Genomic DNA, 21,791 nt, shown 5'->3' on the forward strand with positions numbered 1-21,791 from the left:
AGAACTCTAGGCTTCTTGACCAGGTAAGAATATTCTCACTTTTAATTTAGTCCCATGCTGTCTTAGAATAAGTATTAGGTAACGGCCTTATTTGTATAAAGGAAAGTAAATATTGTTTTAACAAATTCTAAATCAATAAACAACTTGATAATCAATTTCAGGTCATACTTCAGAAGAACTGTGCGAGATTCTAGATGTAAGTTGTTTTGAATAAGTACATCACTAGCCATAGTGGTAAAAAGGTTTCATAGCTCTGGGTTGGGAGAAAACACACAAACAACACACAAGCAGGGTTGCTTCATTTTTATTTAATCAGCAAACATTTGTCCATGTGATTTTTAAATGCCATCCAAGAGCTAACTAAGATTATCAGATGCTGGCTGCTTTTTAGTGCTGAAGTTGTTTGCTAACAGGATTTTTTTCCAGGAATAAAGACCGCTGGTTTGTAAGGTATAGGAGAGTACAGTTTAAGAGAGTACAGCTGCGAAATTCACCCACATTTAGACTGTATTTATGATGGTGTATCTTTCAATTATTCTAGGAAGGTCAGGACTCTCCATCTGAAATCGTTCTACTCCCTGTCCTTGATTAGAATTTCACTCTTTCAATATTAGGGGCGCCTTCACCTGTTCAGCCACCTCCTTCCCCATCAGTGTTTCAACAATGGCCAACCCAAACTCAAAGCTGGTACCAGGGCCGCGGCTGGTGAGGATGTTCCCATCTTTCTCCACACGGCTCTCGGAGTAGCAGTAGTGTGCTTGTGGGGGGACACAACAGAAAGAGGGTCAGTCTACAAGCACAGTGCCTGCAGCCACCACCACAGGGCAGAGTCCAGCTGGAGGGCACCACCCACATGCTGCCTGCAGGCTATAGCAGCTGAGGAGCAGTGGCCCTGGCCGATGGCGTCACGCACTGCTGGAGGCGCTTCAGCTGCCACCTGTGAGCAACCCACCTGGGGCTCCTGTTTCCCCTCCACACACATCCCCAGCACTGAAGGAGCCAAGCAGGTTGTCACTGCCTGCAGGAGTCCTGGGCAGGGGGAGAAGGCCCCGCATGGAGCTCCAGCAGCTTATTTACATGGTGTGTGAGCGCACCTCTGATTGTACAAACTTATCAAGAGGCACTCACTGTGCCTGCCAGTTCCCGTAAAGTTACTTTTGGAGGTCTGACTGCTTTTGTGCATCTGTTTACAACTTTCTTTTTCCCAAATGCACTCAGAAGAAACTGGAGAGACCCTGCCATCTCCTGCTCACCTTTCAGACTTGTTACTATTCACAGAATGACTTCTTTACAGTGCTTCACCAGCACTGTCTTTACGTATGAGAAGGAAACATGGCCCACTAGCTGCTCACAGCACCAAAGCACTACTTGTGGGAGAGAAAAAAAAAGTACTGCCTGGGCTTGCTGTTGGGGCCACTGAGGCAATGAACCAAAAGAACAAGAGATGGCTCAGTCTCAAGAGGACTTGGGAAAAAATGTTTCTAGCATGATAGCAGAAGAGTAGTTTCCCTGAGGATGGGAATGCTAACACAGCCCTGTATTTTCAGGCTAAACTGACTTAAAGATACAGTCTTAGCACATCCAGTTGAAATTTCATTATATTCAGGAAAGCATGATTGAAATTCAAAGATGCAAAATAAGGTACAAAGTTATTATACTTTCTTTAAACAAAGGGTGCAGCTAAAGTATTTTCTGACAGGAGTTTAGAGAGAAAATTATGAACATCATTACATACCTCCATCCATCATTTTATCTTTGGCCAAAGGATGTGTTGTGACTTTGCTTCCAAAACCTATCCCATGTGCCAGAAGGGCAGTAGGACCTGTAAGGACAAAGTTACACCAGTGAGGAACTGTCTTCTGCAGTATAGAAACACTTTTAAGAACACGCATCCAGGCACAAGGCCCTCAAGGGCCCAAAGCTCACTATGGACAGACTGCTTTTTATAAAACTGATCCTGGCCCTATCTCTGAAAAAAGAAGCCTCAGAAGGAATGTAGCTATCCCCTCTCTCCCATTTTATTACACAAAACACCCTGTTCAGAAAAACATAAGAACAACAGAGAAAGTTTAGGCAGCTATCCTACCAACGAGTGTACTGTCTTATGAAGGCAAGTACAATGGTCATTTCACTTCCGAAGGATACATTTTATTTAAAGCTACTTGAAACTAAATAAGAAAAAGCTTGCATTTCAACCTGAACACTAATTAGCTACAAATATTTTACTACATTGTTAAGTCTTGGTTTTAGAGAATTTGTATAAGGATTTCATTAGAAAAAGCCTTTACATGTTGGATTCATGTGCCAAGCAGTATTTTGGACAGATGATGGGCTAACTACTAAGTTTTTGGCTTTCTCTTCTCTCTTATTTTCTTTTCTCTTCTCTTTTCTTACCTTCCCTTCTCTTCTGATACTTCCTCCTTGGCCTGAATTGAGGAAGGATTTTGTGTAAAGAAGTATATCATCTGACAGAAAATCCTTACGGGAATTCCAAAAGAAACCGAAGGTAGGATTTGCATGACGTGAGTTTCATTTTTGCACATTTGACTCATTTCAGATGTATTCTAGGAAATAACTGACTTGGTGTTTAGCTAGAATCTGCTCTGAGAAGTGTTTTATCTAAATGAACTGTCCTGATCACAAGTTGCCTTTATTAGGCAACTGAGAATTTACAATTATTCTGCAACAGAAATAGGAAAAGAAGTAGACGGCTACCACTGTCAAGTTCAAGAATGTTCACAACTCTGTATGCATTTCACCTAACATCGATGAAAGCAAGGAAGATCAAGGCCTGCCCTTCTACACCTCTTAAACCCCAGTGATGTATCAGAAAACAAAAGTGAAAATACATAAATACATTCCATTAGACAGTTTCTTTTACGCACTCATCGCCACTCTTCACGCTCAGCCAGGCCATAGGCTATAGACTATACCTAGGCCAATCTTGCATTTCAGCTGAGAATACTTGCAACTGTTCATCTTGCTTTTTTACATACGATGCTTATAAAGGAATAAGCTAGACACTTAGCTGTGCAGAACATGCAAGTCGACAACCATCTCCTCAAAATGCTTCTGTCTTCTGCTGCCACTCAGATGAGGAAGGGTCAGCCTGTAATTCTATATTTACAGCCTTCCTTCTGAAGCTTAAGGGCAGAAGAGGGCCATGCTATTTTATATCAGACAAATTTATAGCAACGATGTTCTGTCAGCACTGTGTCCTGGTGAAAGATCACCAGGATAAGCAGGTATTTTATAAAACATCCTAGTACATTATATTTCACTCTGTATTTTTAAGCCACTAATCTAACACCTTATGATTGGAAAGAACTGGGTATCAAACAGGACTTGCAGGATAAGTATCATAATATTTTACAGATCTTCTCCTGTTAGATTTACACAATATTCAAATGCTGAAGGGTACGTATACAGTATATTTTCCTGCTACTAAATTACAGGGACACAGATTTCTAAGACAGGACAACTGTCTGCATGTCCCTTCAAAACATCCAAGTACTTCACAAAGTAAGATGTCTTATTAACCCACCTGCACATATAGCAGCAATCAGGCCTTTCCTGCTTTCCTGGTCCTTCAAAATGTCTTTCACAGCAGTAGACTGTAAAAAGAAGCCATATCACAAATCATTGTTTCGGGTTGATTATTCAAAGCACAGTTGAAATGTTTTCCACTGCAAATTCATAAAAAAGTTTTACAAAGAAAACTAACCAACAACTCACTCTCATCCTGTCTCAGGTCAGAGGGCAATGAAAACACTAAGAAGGGGATAATCTGAAACCAATAAAAGGAAATACTTGCCCTGCATAAAAGATGGTTATTCTATTGCCATAGGAAGTACTTGTTTGAGAACTTCACACGAGACAAAGAGGAAAGAGTATTCATGAGATTAGTCCAGACAGTCTCTATCATTCTTAAAAAGATTTAGATGCGATATTTGTCTCATATTCCAGGCCTTAAAAACTATGTGATACCATCTAAATCCTATCTGATAGATCAACTTGTTTGTCTGCCCACCTTCCACATGGTATTTATACCACCTCTAAGATAGCTTCGACAGAGACAGAATTCTTGAGCAAAGGAACACAGGCTCCTGTGGGTTCAGCCTGTTTTATGCTTCATGAAATTAAATATTCATTTGTGATGGTTGTATCTTTGTATAATTATGAACAGAGACCTTCCCACAATACAGAGCATCCTTCTTTTTACTCTGCTTGACTAGCTACTCAAAGTCCAAGAATTTACCCTGTTGTCCCAATTATATATACACAATAGGCTTAAGATAATAAACCATTAGTTACCTCTTACTGATTCATTCAAAGAGAATTTTCAGGCATTGAACTGAATTTGCAGGATTACTAAGCAAGTGTAGACCACCCACTACCCAAGAGTATATCTTTGAATCTTTAAGATACCAGAATTTTACCTCTGACAAGTTCTGAGCTCCAAGATTACCTCCAGGCAAGACCACAACATCATAAGGCCCCTGACCAAACAGAAGATAAAACTTAGCACAGTTTCATAGAACAGAGGCTGATATATTCATTGCATCGTTTTGAGGCCATTAAAACCAAGCCAGGTGAGAAGCGGAGATCTATCTTTTCTTCCACTGAAAGACACTGACTTTAAGAGCAAAGAATCTGTTCCATTAAATGGAATAAAATATTGTTTCCCATACAAGGAAAAGTCTATTGTTGATAAAGGCTGTCTCAGAACCAAGTTTTAAGCCTGATGAAGTTAAGAGCTCCATCAGGCAAATGGCAGTTCTGCACTGAGAGGACAAGTGTTTTTCCTCCAAGCTTACTGTACAGCTCTAATTGTATTTAGCTTTCCATCAGAAGTTTTCTGTTGTTCCAAATCAAGGCGCTTTGCTGGGCCATCTGACTAACACACAAAATAAAGCTCTAAGTTTGATGCTTTGTAAAAACAAATACCTGTTCAGAGTTCAGAGATGCGTCTGATCCCAGCACACTGAGAAGCAGGACTACACTAGCAGAGAGAATGGCAGAATGTGCAGTTCTGTGAGTTACTGCTGCATAAAGCCAGCGTGCAACGTATTTCTAAAGGTAACGTAGCAACTTTCCAAATTCACTTCTTAAACTGTGAGAAAAGCCATATTAGTCATTACAACAGATCAGAGTGACCAACCTCTTTTCTGGCATCCTCTAGACTGGCATCAGGACAAATGAAGACATCTCGACTGCACTGCACTGGTTCTTTTCCTGTTAGGCCTGCAACAGTCACCTTGATCTAATAGAAGAATACATATAGCATTACAATTCATGAAAATACACTAACTTAGGTTTTTTTTTCTTAGCTATTAGCTCTAAAGTAGCACACAGAACAAGCCGAGCAATACTGAAAGCTGTCAAAAACAGAACAACACTTATGTTTCCCCAAGCAGCAGTGATATTCACCTGGAGATTGACAAATACCACTAACAGTTCAACTTTTCAAACAGTACTTTTAAAGAATATCTGATCCCACAAGTTTTAAACAAAACAAAACAACACAACCCAGACTAAGTAGATCAGATTGAAGTCTCTTTGCAGGTTCGAGCCATTCTCAAACACAATTATAATATGTTAAATTCTCTCTCCACTTTCAGGCACCTGGCTGTAATATCACGGATGTGCATAGCATAGCACACCTTCACTAAATAAGCAGACAAGTTTGTGCCTGACACCCAAAAAATGAAGGAGGACATTAATGGAATGACAGAGGTGGAAGGAGAAGGTAATTTTTATTTGGTGATTTCTATATGTGAGACGTTGGTGTTCATTTTCAGCATGAGGAATGCCACTAGAGAGAATTCAACTTGAGAAAAGAATTTTTAAAGTAGCTCTAGAAGAGGTAGGTAAGGTCATGCACCTGATGAGTACAGAGCTGTTCAGACCCCTAAAGAAAAGCACTTTCTGGTGCTATGCATGGGAGTTGTCGTGTTTTCTGAGAGAATAAGATTTACTTGAAACATCTGCTCTAGTTTCCACCAGCCTCATACTCCAAATGTTCATCTTTTGCGCAAATGTTGTCTAGTAATGGATGCTTATTTGGGGTGTGGCACAAATATTTGCTAATCAGTAAGAGGGCGTAGATGAATTTTCATCCCAAACAACAGTCTAGCCCTTGAACTCCCAACAAACACAATTTTGAGGCAAAGATATTCACTTGAACAAATGCTCATTAAAAGATTTTTTATTATCTGCATACTCACTCCAGCTCTTCTCATAACATCAGTGGGGATAACAGTTTCCATTTCTTCTGCTCCTTTTGCCAGAATCACCAATGCTCTTTTCGAGGCCATGTCTTACAGTACGCTGCACAAAGGGCTCCTATCAGGCAAGAAGGAAGGAGTTGGGAGGAGGTGGCGAATGAGAGAGAGAGATAGATGTGGTTAGAGGGCAAATCCCTTAGTGCAAATCCTTCATTAAGAAATTTGCATTTTTGCATTATCTTTCACCTATACCATCTCAAAATAAGTTCACTAGCTTTAATGAAGATTCATAACAATTCTATTTAAAGAACTTTTCACAAAGGATACATTGTGAATTAAGGGACTAAAAAGTTTGTCCAGTGGGAGGCAGAGCACCTCAGCATCAGAACAGGAAACAGCCTGACCTAATCAAGACTTTACATGACTTGAGTCTGACAGAGAGAAGGGTTCAGGGTGGGTGGCAGGGTTGTTTTCAGTTTGCACACCCTCGCTCACACCCAGACTACTCACTCCTACCCAGGGTCAGGGTTTATTAAAAGGGTTTATGTGAGCTTTGACCTCACGTCTGGTATTTAGTTTCCGCACAGCACACTTCATGAAGAGTTTCCTGTGACTTATAATGACTCGACCAGTGCCTCTGCAAATCTGAGCAATAGATTTTCTGGGTATTTCACAGTTTTGTGGGGGAGAAAAGCGTATGCACATGTGTGATGGGGGAGCAGGCCACAGAACGCAGCGAATGGAACAAACTAGGCTTAAGAATTTTTTTTAGCTCCTAATTTCACATTGAGGTTTATGGCCACATTTCCATTTGAAGATTAAATTAAATTAACTTAAATTAAATGAAACTTAAAATTAAAAATATAAATACATTAAATTAACTACATCACATAAAATACACATTAACTCATGCTAGTCTGACAGAAGTCTGTGAAAGCATCTGTGGTGTGAAAGAAGGCATTTCATGGTTCATCCATTCTATGAGACAGGGATTTTTCCCTATAGAGGGAATTTCTACCCAGAAATGCACATAGCACCTGGGAGCTCTTCTTAAAATAAGATCCACGTTTAGTTGCCTAGACCAAAGAAATCTATCCCCCCCCCCCCCAACCTTGCTTCAGATTCATGTATTTTCACCTTTGCTCTCTACTCTTAGTCCCACTGAGAAAGAGGCTGTTTCTGTAATGCAGTAATATAGAGCAAAAGGTCCTGCAGCATATAGAACTGGCCTAAACAAACTAGTTCTGTGAATCAAATCCTACTTTTAGTATAGTTTTCTGTACTGTCAAATACAAGACCAACTGAGCTGAGTACACACAAATCACAGACATTAGCAATGACTTCAGGAGAGCCTAGGGATACTTAAGAGCTGCTCTTCTGGAAGGTATACGTTGAATTTGCAAAATTAATTTTCATACAGATTTGACTACCTAGCAATAGACAGCCTGAAGAGCTGCAAAGCTGAAATACTGCACTTGCCTCTTAATGTAGATAAACACTGTAGATAGGTAGTTTGTATTCCTCTCTTTCAAGTTTTCAAGTCTTTAGATGCAAATGGGCATCTGATCCTGAAAGCTTTTCTATTTTCCCTAACCTAGCAGGATGCAGTCTCTCCCTGCTATCTGTAGATGTTTATCATCATATATTCCACAAATTCTTCAGCATTAGTACTTTTCTTTATGCGGGTGCATATGTAAATACCTGCCATGCTGTAAATGCTACCAGAGTAAGACTAAGTTCTCCAACAAGGCAGAGTCAGGTTATACAGACATACCAGCCACTTCATTTAACAAGCCGTCTACACACGGCTTAATAAGTCTTCTATTTGCTTCTCAGTGCTGGCATGTGCACAGGCTGCCCCAAACCTTTAAGCTAAATGCGTCTCCTTACACGGGTAAGTGTACATTTCTCAAGATGGTGACTTCTGGCAAACGGCAGAAGCAGCAACTCTAGAAAAGCTTGCTGAAAAAAAAATCACACACTTCATCGCTCACATACCAGAAGCAGGAGAGCTTCTGCAGATTATCAGCTCAGCCAGCCTAGAGAAATGCCCACATCTCTACATATTTATGCGTTTATTTTGAGCCCCAGCACCATTTGACGCAGTTCAAATGCGCAGGTCAAATTTCAGGAGGCCGCAAACAGCCAGTACACGGCTAGGCTGCAGAATCCGCCATCACGCCCGTCACAACAGGAATCAGGAGACCGGGGCCCCGAAAGGCAAGCGAGGGGCCTTCCCCAGCCGCCTGCGGCCACCACGGAGCTCGGGGCGGAGGCCCCGCGGGGCTTCCGGCGGCTGCCGCACTCCCGGCAGGCCCCTCCGCGGCCCCGCAAGCGGCGGCCGGGCCCGGGCCGCTCCTCACCCCGCGCCCGCCACCCTCCGAGGGCCGCGGGCGGCGCCGCGGGGCTCCTGCGGCCACACCCGCCGCGCCGCGCCCCAGCGGGCCGCGCCGGGCCGCGGCGCCGCGACTCACCTCAGCCGACGGGCGAGCAGTAGCGCGCGCGCGTGTCCCCGCCCCCGCCCGGGCCGCCCCGCCGCGCGTGTCCCCGCCGCGCTCGCCCGCCCCCGGCAGCCGCCGCGCCAGCGTCGCAACCTCCCCGTCAGAGCCGCGCCGGGGTCGCTCGGCCCGACCAAGCCTCGGCTTAGCACTTGCCGACGTCTCTGACATTGTTCTGCGCTCCCTTTCCCTTTGTCAGGTTTCCTCCTTGTGTTCACTCAGAACGCAGCTTTGCAGTGCATTTTCCGAGCCCAACGCTTTGACAGCATGACCCACCTATGCTATCATCATCACAAGTTACACACCTCCAGTTTCAAAGACTTCTACAGCAAGGCGTCAGCTCTCACCCCAAGCCATCCGACTTAACCTACTTCTTTCCTACATTCCTTAAAACAAGCTTCTTGTGCTTTTTCTCAGGCAGCCCTCGCACTTAAAAGGTGCTCCCTGTCAAAAAGTGCTGAACTAATTCATTATCCTCCTCCAAATTCCATCTAAAACTCTTAATTGGCATCCCAGTTTCCTAAGTAACATGGTCCATTGAAAATTCCCATTGCTCTGGGACAGAATTTTTTCCTAGTTTTCCTAAGGAGAAATTTCAGTGTTTGGGAAGAAAGAGCGAGCTGTTAAGAGGACCCTGCAAGACCACAGAGAGTCCTTTTCTGAAAAACTGCTACTTGCAGGTGCTGACCATTCCTTCAAGGGTCTGGTTCCCAGCTAATGGACTTGCTAGAGCTCTGGCAGAGAAACACACGTCTATGTCACGTAACAAGAGAGTAGCTTTCAGGGAAGAAACACAAGATGTGGTAGACACTTTCTTAGCATGTCTGAAGGCTTCTGCTGTCTTACCTGAGACAATGTAGAGAGCTCAGGTTTACTGACCACAATGAACTTCAGTCAAGACTTCCACTAGACCAGTCCTGTTGTTACTGCAAATCTATCCGTATGAGAGTTGAAGTGGATGTTTGCTTATAAGTTATATATTCTAGAAAACTCTTTCCTCACTGTTTTCCCTTCTATTTATTTCTGCTGCTTTCACATTCAGCTGACTGCAGAAAGCTGAGATGGTCTCCACCAAGTTCCGCACATAGTCAGACCCAGTGAAGCACATCTTATGTCTTACACAGTATGTGAAGGTTATTGTATCCTAGAGGCCCCAGAACACATTAAAAACACTATTCGCTGCTATGGCACACACACACCAAAGCAGCCTGGCCACAGCAACACAAGCTTACTTTAGCATAACCAGAATTTTCAAAGAATGACAGCCTTGTTTTCTAAGCTCTGCTCCTAACCTTACTCCAAACTGCAGCACAGCAAAGCATGTCTCTCAGCGCAAAACCCAGCTTTTGTAGGAGGTATGGGGTGAGGCAGAGGGTCTGTGTGACCACGGCTGTGACTGGCACCTTGCCTCGCCCAGCCCGGGCCGGCCGCACGGCCTGCTCGCACGCCCCATCTCACTGCATGCCCTCCCGGCCAAAGGGCAAAGGGCGGCGCCGGCACCACGAGCGGCGCGAGGCCCCGCCCACCCGGGAGCGGACGGGGATTGGCCGAGGGCACGCGATTGGCCCTGATTGACCCGATTGGCCCTGACCTCACGGTGCTCCCGAGCCGCTGAGGGCCGCGGCGCCACTCCGCTGCGGCGCCGCAGGAGCCACCGCTCTTCCCCCCCGTGCCCCAGTCGCAGTCTTGCTCCTGCTCTGCCGTCAGGGAAAGGCTCCCACCCCGCGCCCCCAGCCGTGGCCTTGCTCCCGCTCTGCCATCAGGCAAAGGCCACCGCCTTTGCAGGGCTGCATCCCAGCCCGTCGATGTCCCTACAGATACCTGCTGATGCCTGACGTGGCCCTGGCTGCAGTTCAAACCCATCGCTCCTTCTCCCACCCACCCAGAGACGGGGACCAGCACGTTGCCTTCTTCGCCACCGCCCTCTGTGCACCTGCATGCTTTTGTTGCATCACCATCACCGTTCTGCGGGTCTGAACAGCTCACACTGCCTTCTGGGCTTTTCTGGTGGGTGGTTTCCCTTGTGCTGTGCCTAGAACTGGACACAGTGATCTTCCCGCTGGGGCTGCTCCCAGCAGCTTCCAGGTGCTGAGCAGAGCACAAAGATTGCTTCACACACCTTGCAGGGACACCTAGGAGCACTCAGTCTGTGAAATACCATAATCCTAGAGCCTTCTTTTAGTAACCGTTGTGAACTGGTCCTTACTACGTATTTATGCAGTCGGATCTCGCTATGCCTTTGTGAATTTCAGAATCTGGTGCTGGTTATTTTAGACTGTCCCTCAAATCAGTCAAGCTCATGTCTGAGTTCTCATCTGGTCTAGCCCAAGGCTTGTTATCCTCCCAGCTGTGTATCATCTGTACATCTCTGCAAAATATGTTCCATTATCAATAAATGACAGCACAGATTACACTGCTGATAAAAATACCGAACAGGCAGGGAACCAAGAGACTTCCACATGGGTACCCCCAAGCATCCTTGACAGCAACCTTTACTAAGTGCTCTCTAAGCATGGTCAGCCAGCAGTTCTGCACTCACCTCACCTAGGTTCAGTGTATTTTCCCAGCTTACTTAACAGGTATGCTATTGAATGATGTCAAAAGCTTGATGAAAGTCAGGTTGTGAGAAGTTTACCGCCTCTCTGCTCTCCACAAGACCTGCAATGTTGTCATAGGAGAAAATTAGATTGACTGGACGTGGCTCCTTGCTGACAAATACATGTCATTTGTCTCCTTGCTATCTTTTTAGTGCTTACAGAACATCTGATTATTAATTCAAAACCCATCACTTCCCTCTGTCTTTCCCCATCTACTTTAGTCATCCTGGCTTAAATTAGTGGCTTTTCTGTCTGTCTATTGAGGGATTGAATATCTTGAAAGATTTCAGAGGACAGGCCACAGCCCTCAGAGACATGAACCACCTGTATCTTTTGAGGAGTACGCAGAGACAGAGGTGTTCTTTTCCGGACGCTGAGGCTAGTCTCCTCCGCCTTCCTGGGGCTGCACCTGGCTCACGGCCGGGCCGGGCCGGGCCCCCCGCGGCCGCGGGACTCGCCGGAGCGCGGCGGGAGGGCGCTGCCCGGCAGCGCTGAGGCGGCGGCAGACGCTGCCCGGCAGCCCCGGGGGTCGCGCCGGGGGCGGAAAGCCCCGCGGGCTGGGCCGGGGTTTCCCCGCCGCCCCCGGGTGACGCACGGGGCTGGCCGGGGGCGGCCGCTAAGGGCCGGCGCCCGCCGCCCCGCGCGCACTCCCGCTGTCTGCCGACCCCATGCGAGCGGCAGCGGGCGCCACGCTCCCGCCGCTGCTGGCGCTGCTGGCGCTGCTGCGCCCGGGGCCGGCGGCCGCCGCGCCGTGCGCCGCCACCTGCCCGGCGGGTGAGGGCCGGGCCGGGAGCGGGCCGGGGGGGGGGGGCGGCGCGGCCGGGGCGGCCCCGCAACAGCCACCGTGTGTCTCGGCCCGCAGGTACCTTCATGCTGAGCGTGGGCTGCGGGCGCGGCGCGGGCTGCCGGCAGTGCCCGCCCGACACCTTCTCCAGCGCCGCGGGACAGAGCCGCTGCACCCTCTGCCGCAAGTGCGAAGGTAACGGCACCCCCTGCGGGCGGCGGGGTGACCCCCCTGCGGGGGGCAGCAGCAGCGGGGTGACCTGCCTGCGGGGGGCAGTGGCGACGGGGTGACCCCCCTGCAGGCAGCGGCAGCGGGGTGACCTCCCTGCGGGGGGCAGTGGCGACGGGGTGACCCCCCTGAAGGCAGCAGCAGTGGGGTGATTTCCCTCTGGGCGGCGGCAGGGTGACCCCCCTGCGGGGGGCAGCAGCAGCGGGGTGACCTCCCTGCGGGGGGCGGCGACAGGGTGACCCCCCTGCAGGTGGTGGCAGCTGGGTGACCCACCTGTGGGCAGTGGCAGTGGGGTGACCTCCCTCTGGGCAGCAGTGGCAGCGGGGTGACCTCCCTGCGGGGGGCAGTGACAGGGTGACCCCCCTGCAGGTAGCAGCAGCTGGGTGACCCACCTGTGGGCAGTGGCAGTGGGGTGACCTCCCTCTGGGCAGCAGTGGCAGCGGGGTGACCTCCCTGTGGGGGGCAGTGACAGGGTGACCCCCCTGCAGGTGGCAGCAGCTGGGTGACCCACCTGTGGGCAGTGGCAGCAGGGTGACCTCTCTCCGGGTGGTGGGGTGTCTCCCTCTGGACGGTGGCAGCGGCGGTTGGTGTGACCTCCCTCGAGGCAGTGGCGGTGTGGGACCTGCAGCTGGGCCTGCTGGGGGGATGAGGAGTTCCTCTTTACAAATGCTTCTGTTACCTGATGTGGGATAAAATAATTTGTATTAATTTGTCATTTCATTGCAAATGGAAAATATCACTGGCCAAATAACGTGATGCATCTGCCACAACTCTCTCTAAACTGACAGTTTAATTTTTGTCAGTGGTTTGAGCAAGGGCCTTGGGCCTCTGCTACCCTGTGCTTTAGGTTTGAATGTGTATATAACACAGGAGTCGTTTCCACCTTTCAGGAAGATTCAGGTATTTAAGAGAGTGTTCACCAAAAAGTGATGCCGAATGCACATGCAGGGATGGATATCACTGCAGTGGAGACGGCTGCTCCCGCTGTGACAGAAACTGCGGCGTGGGTGAGGAGAACGCAGGAAGCGGTAAGGTCACCTTTCCCCATTAGCTTAAGTCGCCTGTGTCCGCTGCACTGCACACAACACAGCCTCTTGCCCAGTGCAGAAAGGGGAGCCCTAAAGACCTCACAAGATAAAAACTGCCAGTGCTGCTGAACAGTTTGCATACTATGTGGAGCAAGCACAGACAGACATGCTCACCAAAATCTGAGCCCTACTGAGGCTCAAATCACACATGCATTAGTTCCCTTCACCTGGCAGCTGCCTCGTGGCCAGCATGTGGGAAACAGAGCTGGGAACACTGGAGTTAAATGCAAGTTACAACAGCTTGTGCTAAAACAGCTCAGTAGCCAAGTATTGTACTCACCCATAGCTTCTGCGGATGGACACAGGGAAAGACTTGCCTTGTATACTCAGAGCAGCTTGTAAAATATTAATAGATGACAAGTATTTATGATTGTGGATCATAGTTATTGTACGAGCAGGCAATAACAATGTTTCACATGTAGTTTTAAATGCTCATCTTATGTAAATAGTGACTACCTGTCCTTCTTTGTTGAAGGTTGCCAAGCTTGTCGCTTTGGAACTTTTAATGATCAACCCAATGGCTCCTGTAAAAACTGGACAAAGTAAGTAATCAAAAAATAAATGATATTGCTATTGCACTTGACTGAATTCATTTCCATAATTTTGTTTGTTTGTTTGTTTTTACTTTAAATATTTTTCAGATGCTCTGCAACTCGGGTCCTGGAGCCTGGAACTACAGCAAAAGATGTGGTTTGCAGACACACTTCAGATAGTTCTGCTTTAGCCACTACTCTAGCTACCACTTCTGCCTTTCCACTTTCTATCACTGTGCCAGGTGAGTCATCACATAATATTGTTTAATTACAGCTAAAGAATTATGACTTTGAGACATACTATAGCTCACAGACATATTTAAACCAAGAGTACCTTCTTATATCCATTTCCAATATTGCAAACTAATACAGAAGCAGACATATTGAGATGGCGACAAAGAAGTCAGCTAATTCAGCTGCAGTAGAATTTTGCTCTGTAACACTTGAGAATGCTGTTTGCTTCCTAGGGAAGGACCTCGAGCCGGACATCATCAGAATTTCTCTTGCTGTAACTGGGCTGTTGTGCATACTGTTTCTGCTACCTTTGTGCATATGCTTCAGCATCTGGCAGAAAAAGAAACTACATGCTGTCTTCAAGAAAAGTAAGATAGATACACTCTTCAATTGAATTTTTCTTTCCGAAACTAGACAGAAATTAGGAATCCAGGTTTAAGTGCCTTTAAAAGATAGTTGCAGATAGCTTGAAATTTTTCCTTGGAAGTCAGATACAGTAACTGAAAGGAATCCAAAGTTTTGGAATTTTGATTACAGTCAACTCTCAATTATCTGTGGCTGTTTTATCAATATTGCAGGTTAACTCTGACCGCATCCATAAAGGTGAAAAAGCTCAGCTGAGCCTTGCTTATCCAGCTGGATTCAGTTTTGTTTATTTCTTCCAAGTACCATCCCTGGCACGTGTGGCAATAGCACTTCCTAGTTCCATCTGCTCAGAAATAGTACCTATGGTCTGGAGCCAGAGCACCCTAAGGCCAGCTAACACACAGCACCAACCATACTGCCTTTTGTAGTGCTCTCTGGGTGTCTTTGCACTTTACCGTCAGTAAAAGAGAGAATATCAAACCAGGACACGTTGCTACACATACGCAGAGCCAGCTTGAATCTAGCACCGCCCTCTGCAAGCTAATAAGCCCTCCGGGGAAGCTCTGGAGTTTAGCAGAGATACGAGGCGAATTGCGTGTTTTATCAGCTCCGGTTTGGCGCCACCTAAAGGCACTTTTGTGTTTACAGTGAACTCTGCAGCACCTGTATTACCTAAGTTTTTCCATTATTTGTAGAATACCAGTTAACATTACCCTGTATAATGGAAAGCAACCGTAATTATAAGTTAGACTACTAGGAGAATTTGCTTACAGCTTCCTAAGGGTTCCAAAGCAGCACTTCCCCCCAGTCCTTTGCAGCCGACACTGCAATATGAAATTACATGGGAGACTACTATCCCCAGGAAATAGCATTCTGAGATTTATTGTTGAGGTTGGCCACCCAACCTATTTACTCTAGTGTAAGCTGGGGCTGAACGTTTGTCAGCTGCCCTCTGGGTAGTTCCACATGCGTGAACAGATCAAATGCTGAGCATTCATAGCCTTCCTTCAGATAACTTGTAGTATCATCTGTGAATCTCTATGGATATTCTTCCCTCACCCTTCCTAACAAATACCACTATTTCTGTACTTGGCACCTGAGTGCACTTGGAGGTAGGTTCCTTAGGAAGGCATGATCAAAGAAATTTGTTTTGTACTTCTTTCATTTTGATTTTGAACTCCCCAAATAAATGCAGTGGAATTCTAGACATAACATGCTAAGATATTTAATTCCAGGGCTTTAATGACTATTCATTGGGTTTGTATATTTTTTATTTACCCAGAATAAGTATTCCATTATTTTAGAATATGGCCTTAGATAATCTTTTAATACAACAGAAGAATGGTGAAAAGATGTAAAAGTGTATCAGGTCTCCTCAATTCTTTTCCCATGGGAAGAGGATACAGTCCTTGCTCTTCCTGGAAGGGTGCCCTTGACACAATTTGTCATGTTTCGGTGCTTTCCAATCTCATTATAACATTGATTTTCTTCAGATGGCATTTATGCCTTCCCTACAGACTAGAAGAAACAAACTAGGATAAGTGAAAACTCAAAATATGAAATCCCAACAAACCAAATACTTTTTTCATTTCTCCATTTCTCAGCTTTTTAATCACATCCCTCATTACTTCTGTAATATACAAAGTACCAATGTACTTTGTATATTGTTCATTTGTTTGATTATATACACCCTTCAGTACGTACTCAAGTACAGAGTTGTTAGTGAAAGCAGCTTAATTATCTTAATTATCTGAAAGCAAAACATTTTAGCCACAGAATCTTAAGACTTCTCTTATAAATAGTGTCTGAATAAGCATGTACCTGTTCTTCCATAGCACACAATTAAAACCTACCTGGTATTTAATTAAAAAAAACTGGTGATATAAAGTCATCCTTTGAACAGGAAACTAGAAAAAAAATCAGGTTTTTTTTCTTTCCTAGGGATAAAAGCTTGATCCTCTAATGTGATTCTGATTATAGGAGAAAATAGCATTACTCCAAAAATCTAACAATTCCATGTTGTTCACTCTTCCTTTCATCCCTGTGGCAAACAAAGCCATAGCAGCCCCTGGTGCACTGGGGAAAACAAAGTATGATAAATTAATGTATCAGAAATATCTTTGTAGAGGAACAATTTAAGATCAAATTACTGGATCATTAAGAAGATTTTTGCCTGCTGATGTCCTGCAGTTGTGACTGAGGAAGGGTGGAATAAGATGGCTGGATAAATACAACAGAATGTGAATATATGTTTTTTTTCATTAGTGCATACCACACTTGAACAGTCGATTCAGGAGGATGACGCCTGCAGCTGCCGCTTTCCTGAGGAAGAACAAGGTGAATATCAGGACTGTGGCAAATCCACGGAATTCAGAGATCCTTTGGTGAATTAGGAATTACACTGTCTAGGTCAGCCAAATTTGTTTTCTTTGAGAACGCAGAACAAAACCTGCTTACATAATAGAGAGAGTATCAGAATCTCTGAATTTCAGAGTGCTAAACAGCCCAGGCAGTAAGGAGAAAGTGGATCTTTTCTATTTCTTAAAAACAAACAAACAGAAAGCAAACCTGCCAAATGAAATCAACCAACAAACCTACAAAAAACCTACCCTCCCACACTAGTTCATTGACTTTCTTCTCCTCATAGGAATAGTATTTTTAAGATACCGTAGTTGATCTACAGACTTACACACACACATCACTTAAAAGTAGTAACAGAAGGGCAGTATGGCTTTCTAGTCCCTCTTATAAATGATGTCTGGGCCATAATTTACATGCAGTCTGAAAGCAAGTCTCTAAGAGATTAGTAGCACATAGCAGAGCCACATGTGACACTGATGGTCTGTGTATTGCGATTACCAACCATTCTCTTGAATTTGAAACCTGCAGCTCCTCTTCAAGTGTGGCTCAAACCCAAGTGTTGGGTTTGGTGCACAAATACAGATAGATCCCAGTTCAAACTTGCAGATCCCATCAGCCCTGGAAGCAGATACCTGATCTGACCTGCACACAGCTTCCTAGTTAGAAGACAGGAAGATGCAAAAACCTAGAGCTGCGAAAAGTTTGATAATAGCTTGCATCTGCTGTTGTATTACACGGATTGGCTTAAGAGAGGCAGTGGAAACACTGAGAAAAGCTGTGGTTGACTTGATCTTAGAAATAGATGTTACAATGCAGCTGGACTGCAACATCTTGAAGCCTACATTATTCCACTTTGATCTTTTAAATGATGTAAATATATTATGTACGTTGCAGATGTGGTAAATGTAGAATGTGATACATTTCTGTTACTATTTTTGTAACTCTGAGGTTGGAAAGATTTTAACATCAGACAGTGTATCTGTCTTTTTGATCAATTACTGTTACCTTGGTCTTAAAGGAGAAAAAAGAAATTGCATGTTTGAGTCATGGCATTGGCAATAATACTTCTAACCTTTTACAAAACCAAATAAATGTCTTATTTCTTCAGTAAATGTTATTTGAAAATAGAATGAAAACCCATGAACATGTCACGTATATGGTAATTTTTCCCTGTGACTTAACTTAGAAGAATGCTGTTGTGCTAGAAGAAGGACAAGCTGTCTTTCCACTCAACAGAAGATTAAGATAGAAGATTATTTTCACCAAACCACACTTACTCATTTTGATAAAATTGTATATAAGTGGTTACAAACCAGCATGTGAGAAAATAAATGTAGTACTGAAGCCTGAACTGTAAAGTTAAGTATATTTAAATAAAAAATATTTTTTCAATCCCTCTCCCAAGCCTCCTTGCCTCTCTATTGGTACTTTCAACCATAAGAAATATGTGACTATTAAGTTCACAAGCTTAAAGACATAGGCAGGACATATGAAAAGCCACCAATGTATTTTTTAATTAAAATGTGACCCTTGCAGCAGTGGAGGATGTCTTAGAAGAAGACAGAATAGTTCTGCTTGTGATTAGTTTCTAATCCACACATAAGACAAGAAAATTAGTGTACACATTCTGGAAAAACTCGGAACACCTGGTGTTTTCTCCTTGGAAAGAGATACACTAGTTGGAATTTCACATTTTGCTAGTGGAACCCTTATTTTCCTCTTCTGTATCTGTGTTGGAAGTAAATCTACTTACTGAACAATGAGGTGCTTATTACAATGCTTTTTCCAGACTTAGCTTGATTCTGCTCTTTTATACTGAAGCTTCAGGAGTGATATGAAATTCCCATGAATCTAAACAAAGCCTGTGAGGGGGGAAAAAAAAAATCCAAAATCAGTGCAAACTAATTTCAGAGAATAAGGAACACGTTTACACCACTGTTTCAAGGAACAGTCATTCATGGAAAGAAAATAATACATTCTGAATAAAATGTTAGGAGCAATCTTCCTTTAAGCCAAAGGATTATGTGAATAATTCTGCCTGTGATTTCTGTCATAAGAGAATGAAGAAGCCTAAATTAATGATAAAACAGATTTTGTTGCCACAAGAATCTGCCAACTGTATGCAAATATTACATTTCACAATAATGCACCTCTTCCAGCCATAGGAGCAGGGTAAAATACTTGTTAAATTTATTCTCTTTCTGTGAAATAGTTCAATTATATCTACAGAATAGACACATTTATAAATAAGAACCAAGAAGCCCTGAAAAGACTGAAAAATAAGCTGTTTTCAAAAGTAAAATAAATCATGGTACAAATGCAAAGGGAAGACTGGGGCACTTTCCAGAAAGAATGCAGTGCTTGCTTGCTACCAGAATGACAGCAGTGCTATATTTTATTTGGCAATCAAACTGAATAAATACAGGTGAATTAAATTGTCTTGCCACTAAAACTAGTGCAGGTGTTTTCATAATAGAAGCAACACTGTAAATACTAAGGTGGCTAGAGCATTTAGCAGTTTTCAGATTTATACGATAGTTGAATTCTGTGAACTAAGGATTTTTATAAAGATTTGAAATTATAGCCATAGATTCATGCGCTTCTTTGAACATGATTTGTCATTGTCATTGTAATCATTTGCCTTCACTGTGATCACACAGGATAAACGTATTAGAAGCTTGCTTCCATTCTAAATCCCACAGAAAAGTACTGAAGAGCTTGCTTAAATCCTCCTTTTCACTATGCATGCAACAGAGACAGCTGTAACACCGCTGGCAGCAGGTTATGGAAATGCAAAGTGCAGACTCATCACTTAAATTTGTTCAGAAGTTGGCAACTACCCAAAAGCCACATATCTGCAATTTCCTTGAATTTTTAAGAAATCGTTCTTTTGTCTTCTGAAAAATTTCACTGCAGCTAATAAGACTTCACTCTTTAAATAATGTGAAGATCAGTAGTTATAAGTTGCTAATGCAGAAATCACAAAAACAGGAATAGCATAGGCATCTGATCTAATCATTCATGGCGCCTTCCCCCCCCCCCCCCCCCCCGGGAGTATTTTGTTCTCTCAAGCTTTTATAAAAAATGTGGTATAGTAAGATTTATGGATTGTCTTTTAATCTAAAAGAAGAAAACATTGTTTTCATAAGATTAAAAGAAACATTGTTGTCAGAATTAATCTTCTGCCAGTTTTCCTGAACAGAATTTGTATCCAAATTTGTCTGTTGCCTAACACAGAGGTTGAACAGCCTTCCTGCATGCATGTTGAACTCTGTACAATCATCCTTCATCCAAATAATAAGGGTGAAGGGAAATAAACTGTGCTATGTAGCTTTGATTATTGGTAATTAAGGTAGGAGGAGGGAGTAAACCCTGAACATCTGTAACTCAAAACCAAGGCCATGGAGAATAAATTTATTTTGGTGGTGACAGCAAAAACAGTTACAATTGTGGGGATTCATTACTGCTTACATCCTTGCTTGTTTGCTCCGATTTCTTTTTTCCATTCCAGCTTTTCCGGCTGATGTTTGGTGGAGCAAAGGCACATTTAGTGGAGGTGCCATCCATTTAATCAAAGAGGCCATCAACTGTTACTGGATAGCAGCTGAAAGGAGGGAAAATCTGAATAACTACAACAGAAAGTAGCAAGAGCACTGAGAGAAAGCACGAATCATCAGAGAGCTAGACTTGTAACATCCTCAGTAAAGAATAATTTGTAAGGATGACAGAGCTAACATTTAGTCTTTTTACATTTGTCCTCTTCCATTTGCAAAGTTTGTGCCATCCTCTAAAAGTAGTTCTGCTAAGAATCCCATTAAATATAATTATTGTAGAATTGAGAATGGCTAGTAATAGTACCTAGGCTGGAGACTGCAGTCATTTTTATCAGAGTCTACTTCTCCTTATCTTAAATGTTAGGTCCAAATCTTCATTAGAATTTTGGAGACACTTCTGCCTGTGGAAACGTGGAGTATTACAACATGTTTATATTGCTCCAAATTGGGGGGGGGGGGAGAAATCTGTAAAAATTCAGGCTTTCTCTCCAAATATGCAAAACAATTCCTGAGCCAAATGTGTTAACAAAAATAGGACAAGCAGTCATTGTTTACCTGGCAACCTTGATCTGAAACTTAACTTGTGTGGTTCCATTTCATTCACATCCTAAAACAACTACTTACTCATTCTTCAGACCTCTACAAATATTACTGCTTGGAACTTAGCTTTTAGACTGATTCTTTGCAGAGAGTTAAACAGAAGTACTTCTCATACTTAAAGCTCCAGTTTGTTACCTGTCTTTTTTGATAGGTCATGTGCATCTTGGCTTCACAGGTAGCTCTTCTTGGAAAAACAGATTCTTTAATATCTGAATAAACTTATCATGTCACGTAGAAATAACGTAGGTCTCTCCTCCTAATCCTTTGAGTTGTAACTCTTGTCTGCTTTCTGTGACTTTCTCTTTTCTCAACAGTCTTTCTCATTTATTATGTAGCAAGCAAAAAGGAACTGGGAATGCCATGATGACTCTCAAGCAGCCCGGGTGGCTGAGGATGAGGTAACAGGCCAGATGCAAGGTTTTCACTTTTCCATTTGTTTTTCTTGGAAATCAGAGAGCGTCCCTCTAGCCAGACTGTGTGTGGAGGCCTTGGTGATGTCAGGCCAGAATTCTAAAGGCATGGAAAAAGGAGATATATCCTTGTTAAAGATAAGTTTAAGCAGGGGAGCCTGCTGCCTTTTTATTGCTTCCAGAACCAGTACCATTTCCTGGCACAGTTACTGGTAGCAGTAATTAAAACCTTGGTCATCAGATGTCTTGATTTTATAGTTTCTTGAAAGAGTTGTGTAGGTAAGGAAAGCAAAAGGTTTTCTGTCTCTCAC

General features: G+C 43.9%; 2 protein-coding genes and 1 long non-coding RNA gene across 3 annotated transcripts; 1 reads left to right on the forward strand and 2 right to left on the reverse strand.

Annotated features, from left to right (window-relative positions):
* Positions 1-288: 288 nt before the first annotated feature.
* Positions 289-8,782, reverse strand: PARK7 (Parkinsonism associated deglycase). Its single transcript, XM_067311254.1, has 7 exons — positions 8,702-8,782; positions 6,228-6,345; positions 5,162-5,263; positions 4,440-4,499; positions 3,545-3,614; positions 1,736-1,822; positions 289-757 (listed from the first exon to the last, which is right to left on the reverse strand). The coding sequence occupies exons 2-7, from the start codon at positions 6,315-6,317 to the stop codon at positions 597-599; spliced, it is 570 nt and encodes a 189-aa protein (XP_067167355.1). The 5' UTR covers positions 6,318-6,345; positions 8,702-8,782; the 3' UTR covers positions 289-596.
* A 3,208-nt stretch (positions 8,783-11,990) lies between these two features.
* TNFRSF9 (TNF receptor superfamily member 9) lies at positions 11,991-18,306 on the forward strand. Its single transcript, XM_067311268.1, has 8 exons — positions 11,991-12,096; positions 12,185-12,301; positions 13,225-13,362; positions 13,898-13,964; positions 14,064-14,197; positions 14,423-14,557; positions 16,821-16,892; positions 18,103-18,306. The coding sequence occupies exons 1-8, from the start codon at positions 11,991-11,993 to the stop codon at positions 18,237-18,239; spliced, it is 906 nt and encodes a 301-aa protein (XP_067167369.1). The 3' UTR covers positions 18,240-18,306.
* Positions 18,307-18,757: 451 nt separating this feature from the next.
* On the reverse strand, positions 18,758-21,574 carry LOC136994253 (uncharacterized). The gene is made up of 3 exons (XR_010886414.1): positions 21,206-21,574; positions 20,388-20,520; positions 18,758-18,778 (listed from the first exon to the last, which is right to left on the reverse strand). It is a non-coding gene; the product is annotated as an uncharacterized lncRNA (long non-coding RNA).
* Between the last annotated feature and the right edge of the window lie 217 nt (positions 21,575-21,791).

Source organism: Apteryx mantelli, chromosome 26 (assembly GCF_036417845.1).
Source record: "Apteryx mantelli isolate bAptMan1 chromosome 26, bAptMan1.hap1, whole genome shotgun sequence".
Taxonomy (NCBI): domain Eukaryota; kingdom Metazoa; phylum Chordata; class Aves; order Apterygiformes; family Apterygidae; genus Apteryx; species Apteryx mantelli.

What these genes read in the sequence shown, in the direction of transcription:
- PARK7 (XM_067311254.1), bottom strand. Translation starts at nt 6,317, where the DNA reads ATGGCCTCGAAAAGAGCATTGGTGATTCTGGCAAAAGGAGCAGAAGAA. An exon ending in GAGCTCAGAACTTGTCAGAG is followed by an intron (nt 3,615 to 4,439) that starts GTAAAATTCTGG and finishes TTCTTTTTACAG; the next exon opens with TCTACTGCTGTGAAAGACAT. An exon ending in GATTGCTGCTATATGTGCAG is followed by an intron (nt 1,823 to 3,544) that starts GTGGGTTAATAA and finishes TTGTCCTTACAG; the next exon opens with GTCCTACTGCCCTTCTGGCA.
- TNFRSF9 (XM_067311268.1), top strand. Translation starts at nt 11,991, where the DNA reads ATGCGAGCGGCAGCGGGCGCCACGCTCCCGCCGCTGCTGGCGCTGCTG. An exon ending in CGCCGCCACCTGCCCGGCGG is followed by an intron (nt 12,097 to 12,184) that starts GTGAGGGCCGGG and finishes CTCGGCCCGCAG; the next exon opens with GTACCTTCATGCTGAGCGTG. An exon ending in CCTCTGCCGCAAGTGCGAAG is followed by an intron (nt 12,302 to 13,224) that starts GTAACGGCACCC and finishes TCCACCTTTCAG; the next exon opens with GAAGATTCAGGTATTTAAGA.